This window comes from Xyrauchen texanus, chromosome 31 (assembly GCF_025860055.1).
Source record: "Xyrauchen texanus isolate HMW12.3.18 chromosome 31, RBS_HiC_50CHRs, whole genome shotgun sequence".
In the NCBI taxonomy this organism is placed as follows: Eukaryota; Metazoa; Chordata; class Actinopteri; order Cypriniformes; family Catostomidae; genus Xyrauchen; species Xyrauchen texanus.
The window spans coordinates 2,716,961-2,741,137 of record NC_068306.1 but is presented as its reverse complement, the minus strand read 5'-3'; the positions used below and the strand labels follow the sequence as shown (position 1 = coordinate 2,741,137).

The following is a 24,177-nucleotide window of genomic DNA, read 5'->3' as shown; positions in this document are numbered from 1 at the left end:
TTTTATTTTTATTCTTTAGTAGGTGATTTTATTTCGTTTGCTGTTGAGGAGTGTTTTAATTTAATACATTTTTTATTAATGTAGGTGTTTTTGGTTTGCCACCTGTTGCGAAGGTATTTTTTATTTTTTTTTAAATTTTTTAGTAGGTGTTATTGTTTTGTGTGGTGAGTGTTTTCATTTTATTTTTATTATTATTTTTTCTATTAATGTAGGTGTTTTTATTTTGTTTGCTGTTGAGGACTTTTTATTGCTTTATTTAATCGTAATTTGTATTTAATTTGAGTGCGGTTGATGGGGTTATAGTGAGGATCTGGCGCCCGGTGTGTTCAGTCCGCTGAGCTGATGGACGCGCGATGGCTCCGTTTCCCGATGAGGTGGATGTTTTTACCGGGCCGCACTGGCGCATGAAGCAGCTGGTGGGGCTCTACAGCGAGAAGGTTCGTGTCTTATCACCTATAGACTCAATCCTACCTCTGACGGGGTTTCTGAGGTGTCTGTCGGTGTGTTTGAGGAGAGCTAATGTTATCCAGACGGCTAATAGAAAGGACTGGTCTAATATCTGATCTCAGATCAGTACAGACAATTTATTGTAGCTTTACGTACTGCAATAACATAAAACATAAACACATGTGAGCTAATACACAGGGTCTGTGAGAGTTTAGTATGCTTGTCTGATCTCAGGTCTGCATGTTTAATGTTAACTTAAAATAATATTAGCTTTAAATAAATAAATGTCTAATTTCTAATGTGGGTAAAATTGATCAAAAGTGCATTCAATTAATATTTAAAGGTGAAGTGTGTACATTGTCGTATCTCAGTTTAATATGCAGAGTTATGAAGCCGATACCTATAACTCGGCCGATAGTTTTTAAAATCGGAGGTGAGTAACCGCGCCACCACGAGGACCTACTAAGTAGTGGGAATTGGGCATGCCAAATTGGGACGAAAATAAATAAATAAATAAAAGTACTTTGAAAGAGTGCGCGCTAGTATAATGACACGTAAGGACATATACGCGGTAAAACTGATGCACAGAATGTATACGCATCATTATGAAGACAAAGCCAAATCCTGGACTTTTAAATCCCGTCTGGACGCATTTTTCAGGGCGTGTCCGGGAAAAAGAGGATGCATGGTCACGCTGTGTTACGTTATTTGTTTGCTTGTTTGTTTGTCATTGCATCACAATTGCCGTGGACTCGGCTGGACTCGTAAAGGCTCGTGCACGAGTAAAAATGCATACGTTAAAATTGGACTTGTGACTCGAACTCGGGTACCCCAACTCTACCTCCGGGGACTCTTATTTTGAAATGACGCAGACATGGCTCTGTTACAATGCTCTATATTTAAGTATGTAAATCACTTTCACGAATCCGCCCCAAATGTCCCATCATGTTCTCAACTTCTCGTTATACTGTCCTTAGTAGCGGCGTTCAAAGTCCAGTATATCCTGGTGGAAGTACTCGCCTTCCCCTCCGAGTACGCTCCTGTGTTCTCCTTGAATCTGTCAAGATGAGCATCATGGATGTGGACTTTGAGGGATTTCAGAGGTAGAGCAACCCATACTATCCCAACCAAAAAGACCCCAATGACTTGATTAGAGACCTCGGTCTCACCAAGTCCAATGCCGAGCTTTTGACATTTCGATATAAAAGCCATTTTCTATACTTTTGAGGCATAACCGTTACACAGTGTTATCTACTCAAAATAACAAAATATGCATTGAAGTGAAGATACAAATGTGGTTGTTTCTTCCCAAAGAAACCATATGCATGTGGCGACACGCTTCACCTTTAAATAACTGTTCAAATATTGTGCACTTTTATCATACCATATCGCATTAACGGTTTTGTGTGTTTCCCCCGACAGCTGTCAAACACCAACTTCTCCAACGATAGAGATTTCCGCTCGTTCCTGCGGTCTCTGCTTGCAACGTTTGAGGAGTTCAAGATGCACGAGCAGATCGAGAACGAATGCATCATCGCACTGCTGCAGCAGCGCAGTCACACGGTGTACCACGTGCACGCCGACAACAAGCTCTCTGAGATGCTGTCGCTCTTCGAGAAGGGACTCCGCAGTGTTAAGGTGTGTCTGATGAAACTAAAGTCAAGTTCAGACTTGCATGTAGTTGTGCAGTTGTCGCTGAAAAGCCACGCAAAGATAAACGTAAACCCTTCTAGCTATGCAAGTGTAGCCTTTAGCTTCCTTGTTAGATCACCCGCCTCCCATGCCGGAGACCTAGGTTCGAGTCCCGTACGGAGCGGGTAGAACAAGAGCATCACGTTGGTGCCGTGACCCGGTTGGGAGTGAGGTTTAGGGGGGTGAGTGTAATGGGAGCCAGCTGGTGTGTAAACCTCACTCTCCTGACCTTAAGAGGTGCACTAGAGGCTGTAGCCTTTAGCCTCCTTGTTAGAGCACCCGCCTCCCACGCCGGAGACCTTGGTTCGAGTCCCGTACGGAGCGGGTAGAACAGGAGTGTCACACAAGCTCAATTTCAGGATTGGTTGTGTTCCATCAAGCGTCTAAACACTATTAGTAAAGCAATGCATGTTCACGTCGAGGCTGATTCTTGGTCGTAAAGTGAGGTGATGTTTAGTCCAGACCGGAACACCGATAAGTACCGAAGTTCTCGTGGACTTGCCATGGTCCTACAAACCCGGATGAGCCTGGTCGTGGCGCAGATGCATTTCTTTAGTTTAAATTGTGGGCTTTTTATTAGATGGGGAATTCGAGACATGACATTTGGTTGAAGAGAGAAGGGGAGTAAGGCTCCTGTGGCTCTAATGTGTATTTCGTTGACATACGCAGGCTGGGCTTGTTGTGTTTGTTAGTGCGGTCATGACACAGCAGATTGTGTGATTGTGGTCTTAAAGGAAAGCCAATGATGATGGCTTTATAAGTGGGCGATTTAGTCAGTGTTGTACTGTGTTTAAGGTACATGTTTATGGGAAACCCATGTATGAATCCTGAAGGATTAAGCAGCTGTGTGTGTGTTGGTGGACTCTCGGCTCTGTGTTTCTGTAAAAGTGCTTTGCACTGTAATTGTGAACGGATATGACTGTATTGGTTTATAACATTTGGTTATCATATTCTTTAGAGGGTATGAAATGGCCTTTTTTAGGGCGTGTGTAAAGTATGTAACTATACAGTAGGGATTGTGACAGGGCGGAGGGCGGGGCCGAGTCCTGATGCAACACACCCGGCCCCTAATCAGGCTAATCAAGCCTAGGAGAGGGATAAAGGCCAACTGGAAGCTGCAGTGCGAGAGGGACACCTTTATGTGTTTTGTCTTTTTGTTTAGTTCTTCATTAAACTGTTATTTACATCGTCAAGCCGGTTCTCGCCGCCTCCTTTCCATTAATCCCGTTACAGTGGTGCCGGAACCCAGCTTTGGAGGAGAACGCTGCTGTGGAGTCTTCACTGCTGGGCGACATCTTCAATGCCCTCATGGAGGTACACCTGGAGCTGGAACAACGCCTCCAAGTCCTGCTCCAGGTACAAGCGGAGGACCGGCAGGGATCGCCAGGGAGGGGGCTGGCGCTACGACCTCCTCTGAGCCCGTCCCACCGGTGGCCCTCACGAAAATGGGGCCAAACAACGATCCGGAGGCCTTTCTCGACCTCTGAGAAAACCGTGGAGGTTTGGATGTGGCCTCCCGATCAGTGGGCGGCCCCGCCTGTTGCCCCTGCTCTCCGGCTATGCGCAGCTGGCAGCACAACAACTCCTCGCCGCCAGACTCCTGGATTACAATCACCTGAAGAAGGTCATCCAGAATGGGGTCTGTCGGACCATTGGAGCAGAGTCGGCTGGTCTTCTGCTCGTTAAGCTTCGGGAAGGACGGTCGCCCGTTCGCTTTTGCGCAGCAGCTCCGTGATGCCTAGCGGAAATGGCTGCTGGTTGGGGGAACCCGTGACGTCGTTGAGGTGGATGATCTGGTGGTACTGGAGCAGCTCATCTCCCAACTTCCCCGAGGCATGTCCGAGTGTGTCCAATGCCACTGCCCGGCATCGTTGTACGGAGCCGTCCAGCTGGCAGAGGACTACATGGAGGCGTTCCCAGGAGGCGGTAAAGCAGCTATTCTCATCCCTCATCTCTATCTCGCACTGCAGCTTCCAGTCGGCCTTTATCCCTCTCCGAGGCTTGATTAGCCTGATTAGGGGCCGGGTGTGTGGAATCACGACCCGTCCCCGCCCTCAAGCTTTTAAACAAGCTATTTTATTTTAATGTCTTGTTCTTTCTCTCGCTGTGATGTCAGAGCGAGTACGAGCAGCTGAATTACGCGCAGCAGCTGAAGGAGCGTTTGGAGGCATTCACTCAGGACTTCCTTCCTCACATGAAAGAGGAAGAGGAGGTGAGACTTACATTTAAATGACTATAAATGAAACTGAAAGTTGAGTTATCATTATGGGGGTGAACTAACCCCTTTCAGTTCTATATAAACCAGGATGTTGCTTAAAAACGCTGCGTTTCAGGTGTATCAGCCGATGATGATGGAGTATTTCACGTATGAGGAGCTGAAGGACATTAAGAGGCAGGTGATGCAGCAGCACTGCTGTAATCCATCCTGGAGCACCGCAGCCGACGTGCTGAAGGGATTGAACCTGTGGAGTGAAGCTGAGGAGCTGCACAAGGCCTTCAAATACTCCGACCACGAGAAGACTGAAGACGGTGAGACGCAATTGTTCGTTTGACAATCCTTCTCAACGTCCTTAAAGTGTTGAAGACTGATGCAAAACTGAAGTTTCCCCTGTGACTGACCATAGGGGGGGTAGACTAACACGTGTGTGTTCCTGTTTTCCGTCCTCAGCAGAGCGGGACGGCGAGCGCATGCCCATCTCCGTGCTGCCTCCGGAGGTGCTGTTGAGGGTCTTTCGCTACCTGGGTCCTCTGGATCTGTGTCGCTGTGGGCAGGTGTGCAGTATCTGGGCGCAGTTGGCCAAGATGGGCTCGCTCTGGAGACATCTGTATCCTGTACGCTGGGCCAGAGGTGAGTTAATGCTTCCTACTTTATTTTTAAACACAAAGGACCCATTTCACAAGAGTTTTGTGATATCATTATATATCCAGAATTAAAGTCCGATATGCTTATGGGCACTATCATGTTTGTGTTGATTTTTATTTTAACTTTTACTTTATCATTTTAGTTTTTTGTTCTACTTAAATGGGCTCATGATGGTAAATGGTTTGTAACCTTAGCGGTTACCAAAACGCTTTACGCTTTACAATGATGAATTCACCCATTCACCCAGTCACACACACATTCACACACACATTCATGCACCAATGACGGCAGAGCTGCATGTAATGTGTTAGCTTGCCAATCGGAGCAACTTGGGGTTCAGTGTCTTGCCCAAGGACACTTCGGCATGTGGAGTCATGTGGGCCGGGAATCGAACCGCCAACCCTGCGATTAGCGGCCGACCCCCTCTACCAACTGAGCCACAGCCATGATGTTTACAGCGCTCTCAGTGTCAAAATAAAAGCTCCAGGTGAAGTAAATAGGTCCCACGGTGATAATTGAGTATTGTGCAATATTCATAAAGTGAGCGAGTGAAGTAGTTTGTTTATTCACAAAAAAAATGTTTAGTATAAATATATGAAGGTAAATAATGCTTTTTATTAAGCTACTATGTGTAGTTCCTTGGATCTTGTCCTTGGCTTTTTTGAGACTTCCCGGATGAGTCGTCGCTGTGCTCTTGGAGGAGATTTGGAAGGACGGCCACTTCTGGGAGGGTTCACTACTGTGCCAAGTTTTCTCCATTTGGAGATAACGGTTCTCACTGGGGTTATTTGGTGTCCCAGAGCCTTTGAAATGGCTTTGTAACCTTCCCTCTCAGACTGATGTATTTCAATCACTTTGTTCCTCATAATTTCTGGGATTTCTGTCGACCTTGGCATAGTGTGCAACGGGGTGAGGCCTTTTAGCCAACTTCATGCTGTTGTAGCAGTTTTATTCAGGTGTTGATTTGATTGAACAGGGCTGTCAGTGATCAGGTCTGGGTGTGCCTGAACCCCATTATGTCTCATAGATTTGGGGATTTAGTAACTAAGGGGGCAAATACTTTTTCACACAGGCCCAGTTGGTATTGGATAACTTTTATGCTTCAATAAATAACATTATCATTTAAGTACTGTATTTTGTGTTTACTCCAATTGCCTTTGTTTTATGTTAGATCAAAAAGAAAACACTTTTTGTGCGTCTTTGTTGTCTAGGCGACTATTACTGTGGTCCTCCGGGTGAGTTGGACCAGGAGCCGGATGAAGAATGGTTGAAGAGCCTTCAGGACGAAGGACGAGCGTATCAGGAGTGGGACGAAGACGCAGATGTGGACGAATCAGGTGAAGCTCCACCCCTTGATGGTAAACTACCCATCCCATGATCCCCTGTGCTCCATCTTTGTGTTTGTGTGTTCAGAGGAGGCGTCTGCGGATTCTCCAGCCATTAGTGCGGTCCAGAGAGAGAAGAGACTGCTCAACGGAATGATCCAGAACCTTCTCCCTGCCGTTGGCCCGTCCGTGCACTCTCTCAGCCTGGCATACAGCTTGGCCGTCTCCAGTAAGATGGTTCGTATGTGCCCTGCAAACGTGTACCTGTTCCTAACCCTAACCCCGTGTCCTGCAGAAGAATGTTTGTGTACTGAAGGATGCTGAAATGAACTGATTTTTCCTCTCAGGTACGACAAATTCTCAGTTTCTGCCCGAATCTGACTCACCTGGACCTCACGCAGACTGACGTCTCTGACTCCGCCTTTGACAGGTAGGCTCCTCCCCTCCTTGCATTGCATGTTGAGGATGTTACAGCATGTTTGCATTTGAAATGACAGCTTGTAGGGCTGAACATTATGTGTTCAAGTTTAGCCTTTTAAAATAGATTTGAAGTGTCAGTTTGTGCAGTTAATGTCATTATGCTTGCAATCAAACCTGACCATGGTGCTACAAAGAGAAGACACAGACTAAACGTTTTTCTACCAATAATTAATTTCAAACCTAAAAATGTAATAACTCTAATTAATGTCATGAAAATGAAAATCAAGAAGCGGAAATGAACAGCAGAATTCTGTCTTTATTAGAGTATAAAACTTTGCAGTGCAGCGTGTGTTGGGCAGTTTGTAGATGTTCCTCATCTGGTGAAACGCTTTCATCTCCTGTTCTGACGGACTGTTCTGACGGACTGTTCTGACGTACTGTTCTGACGTACTGTTCTGCTGTACTGTTCTGGTGGACTGTTCTGGTGGACTGTTCTGACTGTACTGTTCTGATGTACTGTTCTGCTGGACTGTTCTGCTGGACTGTTCTGACGGACTGTTCTGACGTACTGTTCTGCTGGACTGTTCTGACTGACTGTTCTGACGTACTGTTCTGCTGGACTGTTCTGACGTACTGTTCTGCTGGACTGTTCTGCTGGACTGTTCTGCCGGACTGTTCTGACGGACTGTTCTGCTGGACTGTTCTGCTGGACTGTTCTGCTGGACTGTTCTGCTGGACTGTTCTGACGTACTGTTCTGACGGACTGTTCTGCTGGACTGTTCTGATGGACTGTTCTGACGTACTGTTCTGACGTACTGTTCTGCTGGACTGTTCTGGTGGACTGTTCTGACTGACTGTTCTGCTGGACTGTTCTGCTGGACTGTTCTGCTGGTCTTTTCTGATGTACTGTTCTGACGTACTGTTCTGACGGACTGTTCTGCTGGACTGTTCTGCTGGACTGTTCTGACGTACTGTTCTGACGTACTGTTCTGCTGGACTGTTCTGACGGACTGTTCTGATGCGTGCGTGCATTTGTGTGTGTTCTGGATTGTGTGTGTGTGTGTGTGTGTGTTCTGGAGTGTGTGTGTGTGTTGTGCATTGTGTGTGTGCGTGTGTGTTCTGCATTGTGTGTGTTGTGCATTGTGTTCGTGTGTGTGTGTGTTGTGCATTGTGTGCGTGTGTGTTTTGCATTGTGTGTGTGTGCGTGCTCTGCATTGTGTGTGTGTGTGTGTGTGTGTGTGTGTTGTGCATTGTGTGTTTTCTGCATTGTGTGTGTGTGTGTGTTCTGCGGTGTTTTAATTTCTGAGTGTGTGTTATAAGCATTATGACTGATTTATTGCTTTTTTTTTTTTTTTTACAAATACTAAATAAACTTGTGTGTTAGAGTCTCACCAGTTCATTTTTGTGTGTGTGTGTTTGAGTGTTCTGCATTGTGTGTGTGTGTGTGTGAGAGAGTTTGGGTGTGTTTGTGTGTGTGTGTGTGAGTGTAAGTGTGTTTGTGTGTGTTTTGCACTGAGGATGTTTTAGAGTCTCACCCTGTAATTTATGTCAGATTGTTTTTCTGCATTGTTGCAGATTTATTGATTGTATTTGACAGATTTAAAAGAAATAGTTCTTTTGGTCTTTCCCATTCGTTTTCAATGGTCGGTCAATTGTGACCGCGAATACCAAAAGTGTTGCTTTTATTTTACGACCGCATTGCCCGATTTTTTTTTTTGTATGTTCTTATGGTAAATGGAGGAATGGTCACAAAGTGTTGTACTGCTCAGATAAAGGAAACTATATTTGTTTGTTTGTTTTTTAATTAAAAATGTAATTTGCATTTAGGAGCTCCTAAAAATCTGTTGTCTACACCACACACATAAAAACTGAGGTCTCACGCTTTGACAAAATGATGCAGTTGATAGTTTTGTTGACAAACACCGCTTATAGTTTTAATGTAAACATTTTTGCTTGTGTTTTCTAGTTGGGCGGAGTTTGGGGCGTGTTGTTCGCTGGAGCACCTTGATCTGTCTGGCTGTGACAAAATCACCGACCGCACGCTGAAGATACTGTCGCTGGGGTTGGGCAACTTAACGGCGTCTACATACGCTAAGAACGGCACTGAACACGGAATCAGGCTGCTGAAAGCCCCGCCCCCTCCAATCAAACTGCAAGATGAGCGTTCCCTTCCACCAATGGGATGCAACTGCCAGGATCTGATTTTTAAGAGAACGTCTGGCTCGGGATGTGTCCCCGCCCACGCGTGGGTTCTTGATCCTGCTAAACTCGCCGACATCGAAGATGCAGCCGATTGGGGCATGCGAGGGGGCGTGTCTGGCCAGGAAAGTTGGCGTGGTGGTTTTTTAGAGATGGAGGGAGGTGGCGGATGTTGCTGCTGTAGGAGAAGCTGGAGGCGGGGCTTAAAGACTGGTATTTGCCCCGCCCACTGGCTGTTCAGCTCTATGGGAGATGCGCGCTGTGGACACTCCACCTGCTGTACGTCGGATATGCCGCTCTGGACTGTGAGAGAGCCGCAATGTAACCTCCAGGCCACAGGGGGCAGTGTAGATTTTCGGACTAAATGCTCAATTGAGGGCGACTCTTGCCCTGAGCATCACCACAGAACTGACCAATCAGGAGCCTGGCGGGCACTCAGGTTCCTCAGCCTGTCTGGATGCTATCAGGTCACGGATCTCGGCCTGAGGTACAGAACAAACACCTGGTATTAAGATGCATTTTGGGCGATCCAATCACAGGCGGACAAGCGAGACATCACGTTACACCTAGTCATCTTTTTTGACCACTTGTGGTCGGATTTCGAAGGGAGGTTCTCTGATTTCATGACATACCACATCAATTACAATTTCAGTCTATTTCTGCAAGAAAGCGCTAAAAACTAGCACATTGTTACTCTTAATTATACATTTAATGTGAGCACAAACAAGCTAAATTCTCCTATTAACTGAGCTTCAGATGTGCATGCTGCTCATCTGCATCTCTGTGTTTTCATATCTGACTAATGACTGAAAAAGATGATTGACAGGTGAGAAGGCGGTGCTCCGAGATCATAAATGATGCGTTTGAGACATACTCGTTTAGTGATGGACAGATATATATCGACCTGGCCGATATTTTGAGATTATCAGCATCTGCTGATAACCATGTAACAGATGCACTAGCTTTGGTGTCTTAGCCGATCTTTAAAACAAGTTGGATCATCGTGGTATGAATGTTTGTGTAAGGATTGTGTGTGTGTGTGTGTGTGTGTGTGTGTGTGTGTGTTGCAGGTGTCTGTCTCAGCGTGGAGGGCTCCCCCTACTGGAGCATCTGAATCTCTCGGGCTGTCTGCTCATCACAGGGGCGGGGCTTAACGAGCTGGTGTCTGCATGTCCCGCCCTCAATGTCGAGCACTTTTACTACTGCGATAACATTAATGGTACGTATATTTGATTTGATTGGCCTTTATTGTCTCCTGACGGAGAAATTCATCTTGGGCATTCGAGATAGCAGATGCAACACAATATACATAACACATACATAATTACCTACACATAATTTACCACCTTAAAAAACTAACACACACACCCTATTTGTTGTTGTTCAATATTTTTATAGAGAGTGGTACAAATGAAAATTTAAACTTATTCAGTCTACAGTTTGGTAACCTGTACCTTCTACCTTAGGGCATCATCTCATACTCACTGTAGAGGACAGGATTCGGATCATTAGTAATTTTTAAACTGTTTCCTCACCGCCTCTTCAAAAAGCTCATTAAGAGTAGTCGGTGGCACTTGTCCAATTATTTTTCCCGCCCTTTTAATCAATGTTTGGAGCTGTGATTTTAGTTTAACTGACAGGTTACCAAACCAGGCTACAATACCATATCGGACAATAGACTCAATAGCTGCCTTATAAAACAGCAACATAATATCCTTGTCAACGCCATGAACTCTTAGTCTTCTTAAGAAATATAGACGCTGACATATTTTTGAGGAAACATACTCCACATGATGTGACCACTGTAACTGTTTGTCTACTTGAATTCCTAAATATTTGTATGTTGTTACTTGTTCAATCAATACTCCTTCAATTAGAATAGGATTTTGATCACCAATAGATCTAGGGTCAAAAATCATTTCTTTGGTTTTATTAACATTAAGGAGCAAGTTATGCTTATTGCACCACTTCACCATCTCCTCTATCTCCTGTGTATAAACACCCATATCTGAATAGTTGTAAAGTAAACTAAGTATGGCCGTATCATCTGAAAATGTAATAATAAAATTATTCCTATTGATAGTTCTGCATTCATTTGTATATAATATAAAAAGTAAAGGCGAACTTACACAGCCTTGAGGGGCACCTGTACTTATGTTAATCGTCTCAGAAAGAGTGGAGTTAACTCTCACCTGCTGCTTCCTTCCTGTCAGGAAAGAACCATACCATTTAATAATGAAGGGATTTACTTCCATCTGATGTAGTTTACTTAACATTATCTGCGGAAGAATACAATTAAATGCAGAACTAAAATCCATAAATAATAAACGAACATAACCTGATGGATTTTCCAAGTGCTTTAAGATGGAGTATACAGTTGTAATTAAAGCATCATCTGTACCCCTGCCATTATTATAGTCAAATTGGTACGGGTCCAAAAGATGCTGTACCTCACTCCTTAATTTACCAACCATTATACGTTCTAATGACTTCATCACTATAGAAGTCAGCGCTACTGGTCTATAGTCGTCATTTTGCATCTGGGCATGCTTTTTTAGGGAACGGAATAACAACTGATGTCTTCCAGATAATAGGAATAATACATGCATCCACAGAAAATTGAAATAAGGGGCACCAAGCCGGAGTTAGCTCATCCGAGAATGTTTTCAAGATAAAAGATGAAATACCATCAGGTCCACTAGCCTTATTAGTATTCAGCTTTTTAAAAACTGCAGTGACATCTTTAGGGTTAATTATTATTCTATCCCGTATTGGGTCACATGTTATTGACATAGACAGCTCTTTGCAGCAGATCACATTTGTTCCACAATTCAAGTCAAAACGTTTATAAAAGATGTTAAGATCATTGGCCTTGTCCAAATCATTCTCTACATTTAATTCCCTCTGACTAGAGTTCATATTAGTCATTTCTTTCACCGTGTCCCACAGTTTTTTTGGGTTATTCGTTAAAAAGGCTTCCCTAATTCGTTTACTGTGTTCCTCTCGCGCCTTCTTCAGTTTCCCCCTCAGGTCTTTTTGTATTGATCTCAGTTCCATCAAATCATTATTCTGGAATGCTTGCTTTTTCCTCCTGATCAGATGTTTAATTTCAGGCGTTATGTAGTCTTTGTTGTTAGGATATATAGTGATCGTCTTTTTCGGCACAACAGTATCGACACAAAAATGAATATACCCCGTTATTGTTTCTGCAATATTGTCAATATCGTTGTCCTGATAAAAAACTTCCCAGTCTGTGGCCAGAAAACATCCACTCAGCGTCTCCTTGCTCTCATCCTGGAACACACTGACAGTTTTTGTGACGGGTTTACTTTTTTTAATGGCACACTTAAAGATGGGGATCAGATGGATGATGTTATGATCCGAGTTTGAGAGGGGGGGTTTAATTCTGGCAGCATATGCATCTTTAATGTTGCCATAGCATTTATCTAGCGTCCTATTCTTACGTGTACTATTTTTAACATATTGCTGGAATCCAGGAAGAGACAGCTCCAACTTACAATGGTTGAAGTCTCCGAGAACAAATATAGGGGAATCTGGTTTATCCTTTAGCTGCTGATGGACACAGTCTGCTACACATGAAGCTGCTTTAGATGCATTTCCACTGGGCGGGATATATACCGAGCATACGAAGATGTTCCCATAGTCTCTCGGTAAATAAAACGGTCTCAAACTAATGCAGATAAGTTCAAGATCAGGACTGCACACCCTATATTTTATCGTATAATTATTGCACCAAGATTCATTAATATAAACACAAATCCCACCCTCCCTCATCTTCCTTGAGTCGTTGTTTCTGTCCATACGCACACATGAGAAGACTCGTACCTGCACCAATGTGTCTGGAAAATCCTCTTGTAGCCAGGTCTCTGTGTAAACCATTAGGCATGATTCGCGATATTCGTTACAGGCCTTTGTATTAAGCCTCAACTCCTCCATCTTATTCCTTAGGGAGCGAACATTGCCAAAGAGTACAGACGGCAGTGGCGGCCTTGTTGCCCTCCGTCGAAGGCGTAGTTTGATGCCACCCCTTCTCCCTCGTTTCCGCGGCCGATTGCCTCCGGATTGTCGTAACAGCTCCTCCGGAACATGGTCTAACAAGCCCGGTTCTGGTGTTACTTTCCTCCTCAAGGACAACAGCCAGTCCCTGCCGTACTCCCGCAGTGTCTGCTCATTTACTTCGTCGAGTGTGGTGATATCATGTTGTAAGCGGGTGCAATAGGTGGCTGTAGTTAGCAGCAGCAGCCACACTCCGGTGACTCTCTTTCCCATCGTAACTTCTCTTCCTTGTTCACTTCTTCCTCCTTCAGCAGACCCCAGCAGCCCTTCAACCCTCTTGACATAGACTTAACAAATTTTACAAACTTAACTTAGACAAACAAACTTCGACAACCACATGCACCTGTTCTCCCGTGCCCGTGTCTCAAGCAGTACACACACACACACATATATTGTATAGATGCATACAAACATTTTCAGTCATGGTCATTTTTATTCATCAGTTGTTACTTTTGCATTCTCTCTCTCTCTCTCTCTCTGCAGGTCCTCATGCTGACACGGCCAGTGGATGTCAGAATCTGCAGTGCGGCTTCAGGGTGTGCTGTCGATCTGGAGAGTGATGCTCTTATCTCTCTTTACCCCCGTTCTCTCTCCTTTCTCATCCATGTGCACTTTAGTCGAGAGGTCCGTTCAGGACGCTCTGACACGACATTGTTTCCCAAATATCACAAACGCTTCAAATAAATAGAAATTCATCTTTGTAAACGCACCTCCTTCAATGCTGTTTCTGCAGGGTGTTATTGTGAAGGATATGTATATTTGTAAATAACAGGATCGCCGTTCACTTGAGAGATGCTGTTCAAAAGGAAAGAATTGGGGAGCATGTCCCGCGCACATTTCACTGCAGAATCCAAATGGAGAAATATGACATTATATTTGGCATATAAAAGAATGAGGCCCATGTTGAAGGAATGGGTTGGGATTCAATACAGGTTCAGCTCAATCGACAGCATTTGTGGAATAATGGTGATGCATTTCGACTCGTCCCTCCTTTTCTTTAAAAAAAAAAAAAAAAAAAAGCAAAAATGGAGGATCCATTGAGACACTTACACAGGGACGGATTACCAACCGGGCCAATGGGGCCAGTGCCCAGGGGCCCTTGACTACCAGGGGGTGCCCTGTGCTTTAAGGCTGCGTGATCTAGTTTGGTGTTCCCTTTCGCTTGACAACCCTTTTGGGCATGAACAATGACCCCTTCTCCCCTCCAAGGGGGGCCCTTGAACATAACTCGCTAGCTTGATTGAACAAGATGACATCAGTGATCAAAAGTGATTATGGGTTAAGCTCGATCAATAATGTTGATTATCGTTCCTCCTTTAATAAAGCAAAAATGTGGGTTCCAGTGACGCTTACAATGGAAATGAATCCATTAAAATACTCACCGTTTCAAAAGTTTAGCCACGCGTTTAGCCATTTTATCAGGGTAACAAGCAATTGAATTACTATAATGATAGCATGTATGATGTTTTACATCTGGTGTCATTTATACCACAAATACTGTCGAGTGAGCTAAACTTGAACCTGGAATATTTCTGTAAGCATCTGGTAACCAGCTCAGTTTTTTGCCCCAAATTCAAGTAAAGCTTATGGCACTTTTCCACCGAACGTTACGGTTCGACTCGCCTCGACTCGCTTTACTTTTCTGAGCTTGCATTTCCACTGCAGTTTAGTGCCGCATCAATGTGGGCGGGATTATAGGATGATCGTCGTAGTTGCGCCAACTCTACTGCCGTGACATCATCATAAACACGACACAAACTGACCAAAACAATAACACGACCGCTAGCTGTTAGCTACTAGCTCATTGTGCTGCATAAAACAGTTGCATGGTGAGTTTACACAAGTGTAACAGTTAAATTGGTCTGGTTGTTTTAGAAGCTTCCAGTGGCTGCTCAACTAAATAAAGTGAAGCTTTCAAGAAGAGTAACAAAACATACCATCCTCCATTGTGGACTCCAACAACACTCTCCCTCCCATTGCTCACGGGTCTATTGCTATGATGACGTCCATTTGGTCGAACCACTCCAGCTGTTGTGGTCCTTGATGTTCTGTAGTCACTTTTAAGTTTATTTACTTTTCCCTACACTGTTGGTGGTCCGGTGGTAGCCACGTGTGGCCAACAGCTGAGACACTTCATGAGAGACTTTATCGTTTCGACTCAACACTAACGAGTGGACTGTCTGCACCTCGTTTACTGACCGCGGCGTGGGTGCTGCTATCGCTGTTGCTAACTTTAAAACTAGCGGGTTGATGTCACGTGTCGGAAATCCAGTGACGCTGCTAGTGAAGATTCTCCCTGACCAATCAGTGATCGGCAGGGTTATGACATCACATTTAGTATCGGCTCGGCTCGCTTGGAACCTCGACCGAGGTGGTACTAAAATAAGTACCAGATACCATCAACAGTGGAGTCGAGCTGTATGGTGCAGTGGACAAGCCCCATTTGATTGGTTCAGAGGGTTGTTTGTGAACTGGGGATATTAAACGAGTTTTTAGATGTTGCATGACATTTCTTTTGAGTTCAGTAGCTGCCCATTAAAAAGCATCTTGAGATAACATGTGTGTCAACTCTTTATTTACCTTCAAATCTGACATGTAGTTCATCTTATGGCGAGTTCACACCGTGTGTGAGTCTCTGAAGTTTACCACAAACGCTAAAATACACATCCTTTGGCCACAAAACGTAAACAACATTCACCTTAACATGATTTTAGTGTGATAATCACTTTATAACCTTATTTGTGTAAAGTCACATCCAATACTGGGGTTTCAGGGTTTTGTTGCCATGACAACGAAGTTGCAGTGTTGTGCAGATAAGGTTACCATGACATTCTCTCCATCTAAAGTCACGTGTATAGTGTTTACATCGTGTGGCTGCGCTGTTGAAACCGTGTGTATGATGGTTTTGGACATTCACCTCCTTTTCCTCTGGTGTTGTTCTTTTAATATTGCCCTATCGTGCGTCGGGTTAGGCTGGCGTGTCTGATAAGGCTTATATTGGTGGGCAGAGTCCAGATGCCGTATGTTTGTCAAACAGCAGGTTGTGTAACTTGTAAAGAAGGACAATAAAACACTGGATGAAGGGCCAATAATGAAGTTATGAAATAAAAAAAAGTGTCATTTTATTTAGCATTTAAAAAGCACATCTCTAATTAACATCGGCTCAGACTTCAAACATCTCAAAGACATCTGCTGAACGTCTTATTGACATCTTATTGATTATTGCAGTCTTCCAGATGGAAAAACACACATCAAATATTCAAATAAAGCACATACAGTATATGCATATGTAAATGCTAACTCATATATTATGTGCATGTCTCTGAAGCAGAAATAACAAATATATCTTCATATATTTCAAGTAAATATGCAGGTATGGGCTACAAAAGCACTGATGTTTATATATTTCATGTAAGTTATATGATGACCTTTTAATATATTAAAATAAAGCACAAACATTATATGCATTTGTAAACTACATAAATGCTGATTCTTACAGTGTGTGTATATACATGAGCTATTTAACCTTTGTGCGACATTCGGAAATGTTTGTCTTTTTAATTATTTTTTTAAAAAATTTTTTTAATAATTTTGGCTGTTCATGCCAATGGCATACATTTTGTCAAAGGTGGGTATTTTTGGGGGAATTTTAATATGTCAACCTGTTATGAATTATATGATTTTGTGCTTTTATTCCGGAGCCTTTGCTTCACAATGTTCATGTTTAATTTCCACCAGATGGCGCCATTTCACTCATGTTTATCCGGTGGAGCAAATACAAGCTTTTCCCCTATTTTCTGTATTATAGAGACCTGCAGGACAACTGAATACATGATTCAGGTGTGTGTGTGTGTGTGTGTGAGAGAGAGAGAGAAATACAACAGTGGCATTATGTAAACAAACTGGCATTTAAAGGGTTAAATCCTGAAAATGAATGAATATTAGGTAGTTATGATCAAGACTGATGTCAGTGAAAGTGTAAACTTTTTATACAAAAATAAAAATATCCCCTTATATGGAAAATAATTAATTGTTGTGTTTTTCCCCACCATAAGAACAACAGCGGCATTATGTAAAAAAAAAAAAAAACGGCATTTAAAGGGTTAAAATCATGAAAATTAATAAATATTTGGTCCTTATGATCAGGACTGATGTTATGAAAGTGGGAAAATAATATATAATATTATTATGGCCGTTTTTTGACCCGGACATTATATATTTAAAGTACAAATGCATAAGCGCTTTATTTCATGCAGATATTGTATATGTTCATTCATGCATACAGGCTACATATTAATATATTAAGTTGATGCACATACCTGGGATATCAGCCATTGAAGCAGATACGTATCTATGATCTTATTATTATTATTATATTTAATTTAGATATTTCTTTCTGATCTTATGCAGCATTACTAGACAATATAAAGCAAAAGACACATATGCATCGATTTAAAGCTGATGTTTATAGCACATGTAGGCTATAAAAAGCAGAAGTCACTCCGGTCATCGACACACGTGACTCGCCTCGTGTTCTTTATGAAACCTCACAACACTCATAAAGACGAACTGTCGCGCGCACACGGGCTGCGGATCAGCGCTGCTTCAGGTCATGACGCGAATCGCGCGTGACAGATAATCGAGATTCTTCCAACTTCAGGACTAAAGCAACATCGGTTTGTTCCACATTGATTTGTTCCGTTTTTCGCTGTGCAGCTCTTCCATCCGGCAGCTTTTGGTGGGATTGTTAACTTGTTTTGCATAATGGTTTAATGGTAAATGAACATGCATGAATAGAATTGACGTGATCGACGGTTCTTCGATGTATCGTCGCTAATAATACGGCAAAACCGATGTTTTGAAGCTTTTTTCTCAGTTTTACTAGATTTGATCTGAATTAATCGGGAACGTGAGATCCTGAAATCATACTGGACCACTTTAGGTGTTTTATTCCAGTCATAAAATATTCTTGATAGATAGAAATAGCATTAGTGTGTATATTTACTATGGCAAATGTGGTCTAGGTCCGTTGCATAGACAGGTGTGACTTTAATGCACCTATTGCATTGATATATTTAACGGATTAGCTATATGCTCTGTTTGTTATTTCATTTGTTGCTTACAGCACTTTTGAGCTTAAGTGTTCTTCTGAGGATGGATCTTGGGGTTCTTTTTTATCTCATTTATTAATGGCATAAATTAATTAATTCGATCTCATTTGTAAAGGTCTCCAGGTGTGCAATGATGGCAGACACAGCCCTTCAGATGGACAGAGTTGGAGATAATGGGAACACTGTGTCCAGGACAACGATGTCCAACACCTTCTCCTCATCGTCCCGGAAAGGAGCCACCGTGAGCTTCCACAAAATCCAGTACAGCGTGAAGATGAAGAGTGGATTCCTCTGCAAGAGGAAAGTCAGGCGTAAAGATATTCTCATCGACCTCAAGTGAGTCTTTCCACATCCATTCATTCCTCCATTGAGAAACGTGAAAGTCTCTCTTTGCTTTCTTACATAAAATAGTAAGTACTAAGTTACCGTTACTCTCTTTACCCTAAAATTGGCGTTATTAAAAAACATTTGGGTAGTCCTAATTAATCAATCCTCAATCCGGGTGGCGGAGGACGAATCTCAGTTTCCGGCGCGTCTGAAACCATCAACCCGTGCATCTTATCACGTGGCTTGTTGAGCGCGTTACCACGGAGACCTAGTGCGTGTGAAGACTTCACTCTATTCTCCGCGGCATCCACGCTCAACTCGCCACGTTTCCCACCGAGAGCGAGGACCATATTATAGCGTCCACGAGGAGGTTACCCCATGTGACTCTACCCTCCCTAGCAACCGGGCCAGTTTGGTTGCTTAGGAGACCTGACTGGCGTCGCTCAGCACGCCCTGAGATTCAAACTCGTGACTCCAGGTGCGATAGTCAGCGTCAATACTCGCTGAGCTACTAAGATGTAGTATTAAATGTTATGACTATTATTGTTGTTTTGTTGTAGCTGGTTGATAGTTGTGATTTGCGTGAGGTCACCATGAGGTTGATTAGTGTTACCTCCGGGGAACTTGGAGCTGGTTCATTTAAGCCATTCTTCTTTACTCAACTGACCTTACAAAAGTGCCGATTTATGTGCGCTAATACGGAGTATACTCAATGTGCCATATAGCTAAACAAGGTCATAATTTCCCCCTTATTGTTAGATTTGATGACTCTTAACCACTTTAATCAAAGATGAGTTTACTTGTAACTAGTTAACGTTACTTAAAAAAATGAGTTCAGTTTACTTGAGCCAGATAAGTACAAAGCATGCAAACCAGTTGCCTTGAATGATCAACTAATTCGATTTTACAGTGTACTATAATGATTCCAGTGATGTGTCAGATGGTATTATCATGGGATTTTGAAGCATATCATGTTACTTGATCATGTGCCGTGGTATTTAATTGCTATCGTAAGGTAGGCTATTTCATAAAGTGTCCAAAAGGATGGTAGTACCAAGCAGGGTTCAACAGGGCTAAAGGCACATTTGATTTGATTTTCAACCCAAACACTAATAGCAGCAAAACCCACCGTACTATCCTAAACATCTGCTTGTCACTATACACTAGAACATATTCTCTAAAATGCTATATAGATAGATAGATAGCAACTTAAAGTAGACTAAAGGCCTTTTGTTGGTTTGTTTACATTTGAAATTTTGACAGTTGGAGTTTGAATTAACAAGCATTCCATTTTCAAAGTGTCGTATTGTCCCAAATGGAACTCTTAATGTTTTTTACCACGGAATCATTCGGCGTTTAACAGCTGACGGAAGTGACGTTTCAAACCCAATCGATTTGTTGCTGCTAGCTTTAGCGCGCTAATCACCCTCAGTTCAACACATCTCCATAATGTACATATTCACACAGCATGGTACGATGGTAAAGCGTTTAACTCAATTTTGTAAGGTGCTGTCTATTTGTCATATTCTCCGTTATTTATAGTTGTTTTGCCAGATCACCATCGCTGCCAGTAACTCCGCCCCTTCCGATATGTACGGCAATCCGCGAGCGCTGAGTGCACGAAAGTGTCCAACATTCCACACTCCGTTTTTACGGTTGAAAAAGTGCACCATCCGGATACTCGGAGTACACTTCTTTTTGATGCATTTGCAGTGTAAACGTACTACTCGCACTACTTACACTTCAAAATGACGTAAAATAGTGCAGAAGTGTGATTTGTGATGACCACTAGTCTTTCAAGCAAGTCAGTCCACTGTCAGCCATCTTTGGAATGCTCTCGGGAGGCTGTTTCCAATCATGCCAGTGCAGCTCCTATCTACTCGAATGGGGGAACACTGAAATCTCAAAAATGGTTGGTCAAGATTACGGTCCTGCTAGCTTTAAAATCAGACAAAAGTTACACGTTTTGGTCTCGGTTTAGGGATTTGGAAAAGCTTAAACGATGTTTGTCGAATAACAGTATGTTGGCTTTGTCAGTCCAACATAATCATTTGCCGAAAATGTACTTTATGGTTGCCATGTTTCAGTGATGGCATTTTGATATACAGTAGGCTAGGGTTACGCGATATAGCGGTACTAACGAAATATTGCGATACCAATGTAAATGTACAAAATGTAAAATTATATGATGTCATCTTGTTGTTCATTTTGGTACCATATTAAAGTATGCTGCCATTAGCTAAATGTAATGTAATGTGAGAGTTTTGAGATTAAATCGAAGACCATTTAAAAATAGTAATAAAAAAGACTCTATATGGCCATATGTGATTATTAAACTGCAGAAAGATGTATTTTAATTAAATAATATACAGTCACATGCACTGCACGCCACAGTATGAATAAGAGGGGCGCCTCTGCTTTGTCGTCTCCTTCACAGGAACGCACACAAACACACATACAAATGCAACACACAACAATCACATGCTTGATTTTCATGCAATGTGTCCAATAGTATCCATCTGCAGAGCCACAGATCAGTTTGTTGAGTGTATAAATGGCTGTGAACTCTCAAATGAATGCTTTCTCCGTTGCTCGCAAGTCGTGGGAAGCTTGATATAATGAACTCTTCACAATCAGGAAGAACTTCAAAGATATTTCAAAATAAAAGTCCCGCTGAAATGAGATTGCGTGAAATTGAAGACATTACAACAGAAAAACATTACTATGGTATAAAAGTGTAATATTCAAAGCAGTCACAATGATAATTCTCATAGTAACAATAATATAATAATAAATGGTTATATTATTAGATTATTATCAGTACGCTATATCACATAAACAAGTGTACTGAATATCAGCATGTTGTGATTCAGCCATGGTAGCCTTTTGCCTCGGGCAAAAAGATTGTTTTAATTTAATGTTTTCAGTAATACTGAAATGTGGATCTTTGTATTTTTATGACTTTATGCAGTTTATGAGTTTTTTTTAATTTGTTGCCCAAGTATCGATTTGGTATTGATACCGAGGTACCAGGACTGGTGTCGCACCAAAACCAAAATGTAGGTATCAGAGCAAACCTGCAGTAGGGCTATACCATGGTACCATTTAGATAACATGTTCATGTCTCATCGTATTTAAAGACGAAGTGTGTAATTTCTGTTCCACTAGCATAACCTAGCAGAATTCCCAAAATAAAGACTTTTCCAAAGATACAACTAGAGTGTCTAAAACGCCATTCATGGTCTTTCAATGGCTTATTTTAAGGTTGTCCCATTCTGAATGTTTCTGATTGGGGAAACCTCCAGGGAGGGTTTGTGTGAATTGAAGGAAGGAGGTTTGGAGATGTTTAAACGAACTCCAGCGGAACAGAGAGCAATGTCAAAAACATTCCCATTTGTACGTGCCTCTCCAGGAATGGCTTTACATAGACAAACAGTCTAATGCATTGTTTTACTTATACAATCATACACACCCTTGTGTCTACACACATCTAGAGCGCGCACACACACTCGTGTTATGCATGTACACAAGCGTATGCTTTCATAACCTGATTACGGATACGTATTCGCACCCTGCTGCTTCTGGGCTTTATCTGATGGGAAAGATGCTTGGAAACAATAGCGCTAAAGTGTTCACATGTGGAGGTGACATGCTAAAAAAAGAAACTTAAAACAAGGCGTTTGACGATATGGAGAAAGAGTTCACTGACCTTATTTGAATGTTTGATTAAAGGGTTTGTTCTGGCCTGCTGGGATGTTTCGTGATCAAACCTCGACTTTTGCCCTACAGGCAGATAAGAGTCTGGTTTGTTGTCTCTCTCAAACAATAATGATTCACGTTATGGTTCACGTAACCGTGAGATCACATAACAGGACAATCACAGGTACATATGTTGATGTATTGTTTGTTGGAACACAATGTGTGGCCTGTCGAAGGGGTCTTCCCATTTAAAAACAAAAATCCCAATGGGCTTTAGTTACATCACGGCCATGAATCGTGATTGGCATGACTTTTGGTTTTTGGGGGAGGAGTATTAGCATTCTAAAGAGTATATGATTGGACAAAAGTCTGTGTAGTGCAGGATGACTCATCAATGTTTTTAAGCCAATTTTAAGTGCAAATATCTGCTAAAAGTGAAGTTTGTTGACATTTCAAGCATACAGATGATATCAAAGCTAATTGAAATGGACATGTAGGAGTGGTGGTGGTAGTGTAGTGGTCTAAAGCACATAATTGGTAATCAGAAGGTTGCTGGTTTGATCACCACAGTCACCACCATTGTGTCCTTGAGTAAGGCACTTAACTCCAGGTTGCTCCGGGGGGATTGTCCCTGTAATAAGTGCACTGTAAGTCGCTTTGGATAAAAGCGTGTGTCAAATGCATACATTTAAATGACTAAAATCTACAAAACTCCAGATTTTTTGGGGTCTGTTAAAATTCAGCATATTTTGTGCTGATTTATGCATTACAGTAAGTTACTGATAATTGTTCTTGGGGACACTTTCTGAAAAGTATGAATATTGCATGCAATCTCTTAGTCATTAAAACCACATGTTTAATAAATATGAAAAAATTTTGTTTAAGATTGTTTTAGAGGAGCCCTAAAACTTGTCCTGTTAATGTCCTGTCAACTATTACCCTTATAATTGTCTATAGTGTTCATGCGGATGTGCCTCACGTGTCATTAGTTTGTGTATTTGAACCTGATGGTCACTGACACTCCTAGAAAACCTCTAAAACGTGATCGTAAAACCATCCGAGAGATTATGAGAGGAGGCCAGAACACAAACACATGCAGACTACGGCGGCTTTCGGTGACAGTAAAAATGTGTTTGGAGTTTGGAGTCGCATCATGCAAGATAAAGTGTGAGTAATCATTAACTTTAGCATGTCTACCTGTGTGCCTTTAGGTGAGAAGAGACACAGAGTGAGAGTGGGATTTTTCTCTTCTTGTATAATGTCTGCTTCCAAGCGTATGAAATGATTATATCTTGTAATCTGTATTTAATAGAAATGCAGGCCTCAAGTTTTTGCTAATGATGTTCATCAGGGTGTTCCTGCACACTTCATATGAAATCAAAGAATAAACTTGTGCAATGTCATTTAGAACAAAATCTGGACAAAATAAAGGTGTTTTTGAGTTTGTTCTACTTAAATACTCTTAAGTGCCCATTCACTCATGTGCAATCTGCAGGGAAAGCCATTCACATATCTGCCCAAATATATGCCTATTATCATTCTTTTGTCTGTATTCTACCCATTGGTACTCTTTTAAACACCCATATTTGCAGTAGTACCAGTGTCATCATAAAACATATTAACATAAGTGCAATTGCGCATATTATTAGCACCATGAATGCAAAGGAAAACATTACAAATTACACATTATCTTCTGCATATGTATTACTTTAAGTCATCTTAGAGTCATTAAAACAGCATCTTTTACTGATCTCAAGGCATGAAGTCATTGATAACATATTTTAATGTCATATTAGTTGATGTTTTACATGTAGTCTTGATCGTCCTTGTCATTTAATGCTCCTCTAAACGCCTCCCCCGGCGGTGTGGCAGTATGTCGTTGGTCCGCTGTTTCGAACTTCTTTTTGACTCGTAGCGAAGAACGAAGAAGCACTTTGCTATGAGTGTGCAAGGCCTTAAGATAGAGTTGATGAACATTACTTAGGTGACACAACATTCGGCCCAGTACCCCTGCTCC

At 42.2% G+C, this 24,177-nt stretch overlaps 2 protein-coding genes across 6 annotated transcripts in view; both read left to right on the top strand.

Annotated features, from left to right (window-relative positions):
* Positions 1-303: 303 nt before the first annotated feature.
* On the top strand, positions 304-15,579 carry LOC127624961 (F-box/LRR-repeat protein 5-like). Of its 2 annotated transcripts, none has more exons than XM_052099942.1 (11): positions 304-437; positions 1,870-2,085; positions 4,256-4,351; positions 4,473-4,668; positions 4,811-4,987; positions 6,214-6,339; positions 6,416-6,564; positions 6,675-6,757; positions 8,714-9,433; positions 10,017-10,165; positions 13,507-15,579. In XM_052099942.1, the coding sequence occupies exons 1-11, from the start codon at positions 354-356 to the stop codon at positions 13,581-13,583; spliced, it is 2,073 nt and encodes a 690-aa protein (XP_051955902.1). In that variant the 5' UTR covers positions 304-353; the 3' UTR covers positions 13,584-15,579. The 2 variants fall into 2 exon arrangements, with proteins under 2 accessions (XP_051955902.1, XP_051955901.1); XM_052099941.1 differs by having other exon boundaries at positions 4,808-4,987.
* Positions 15,580-17,545: 1,966 nt separating this feature from the next.
* The window catches only part of LOC127624964 (broad substrate specificity ATP-binding cassette transporter ABCG2-like), a 29,268-nt gene continuing 22,636 nt past the window's right edge, over positions 17,546-24,177 (top strand). For 2 of the 4 annotated variants that reach the window (XM_052099948.1, XM_052099947.1), the window contains exons 1-2: positions 17,715-17,798; positions 18,250-18,470. In XM_052099948.1, coding sequence (XP_051955908.1) covers positions 17,796-17,798; positions 18,250-18,470 — 224 coding nt within the window. In that variant the 5' untranslated portion in view covers positions 17,715-17,795. Of the gene's footprint in view, positions 17,799-18,249; positions 18,471-24,177 lie in introns of all 4 variants that reach the window. The other 2 variants (XM_052099949.1, XM_052099950.1) reach the window with 2 other exon arrangements.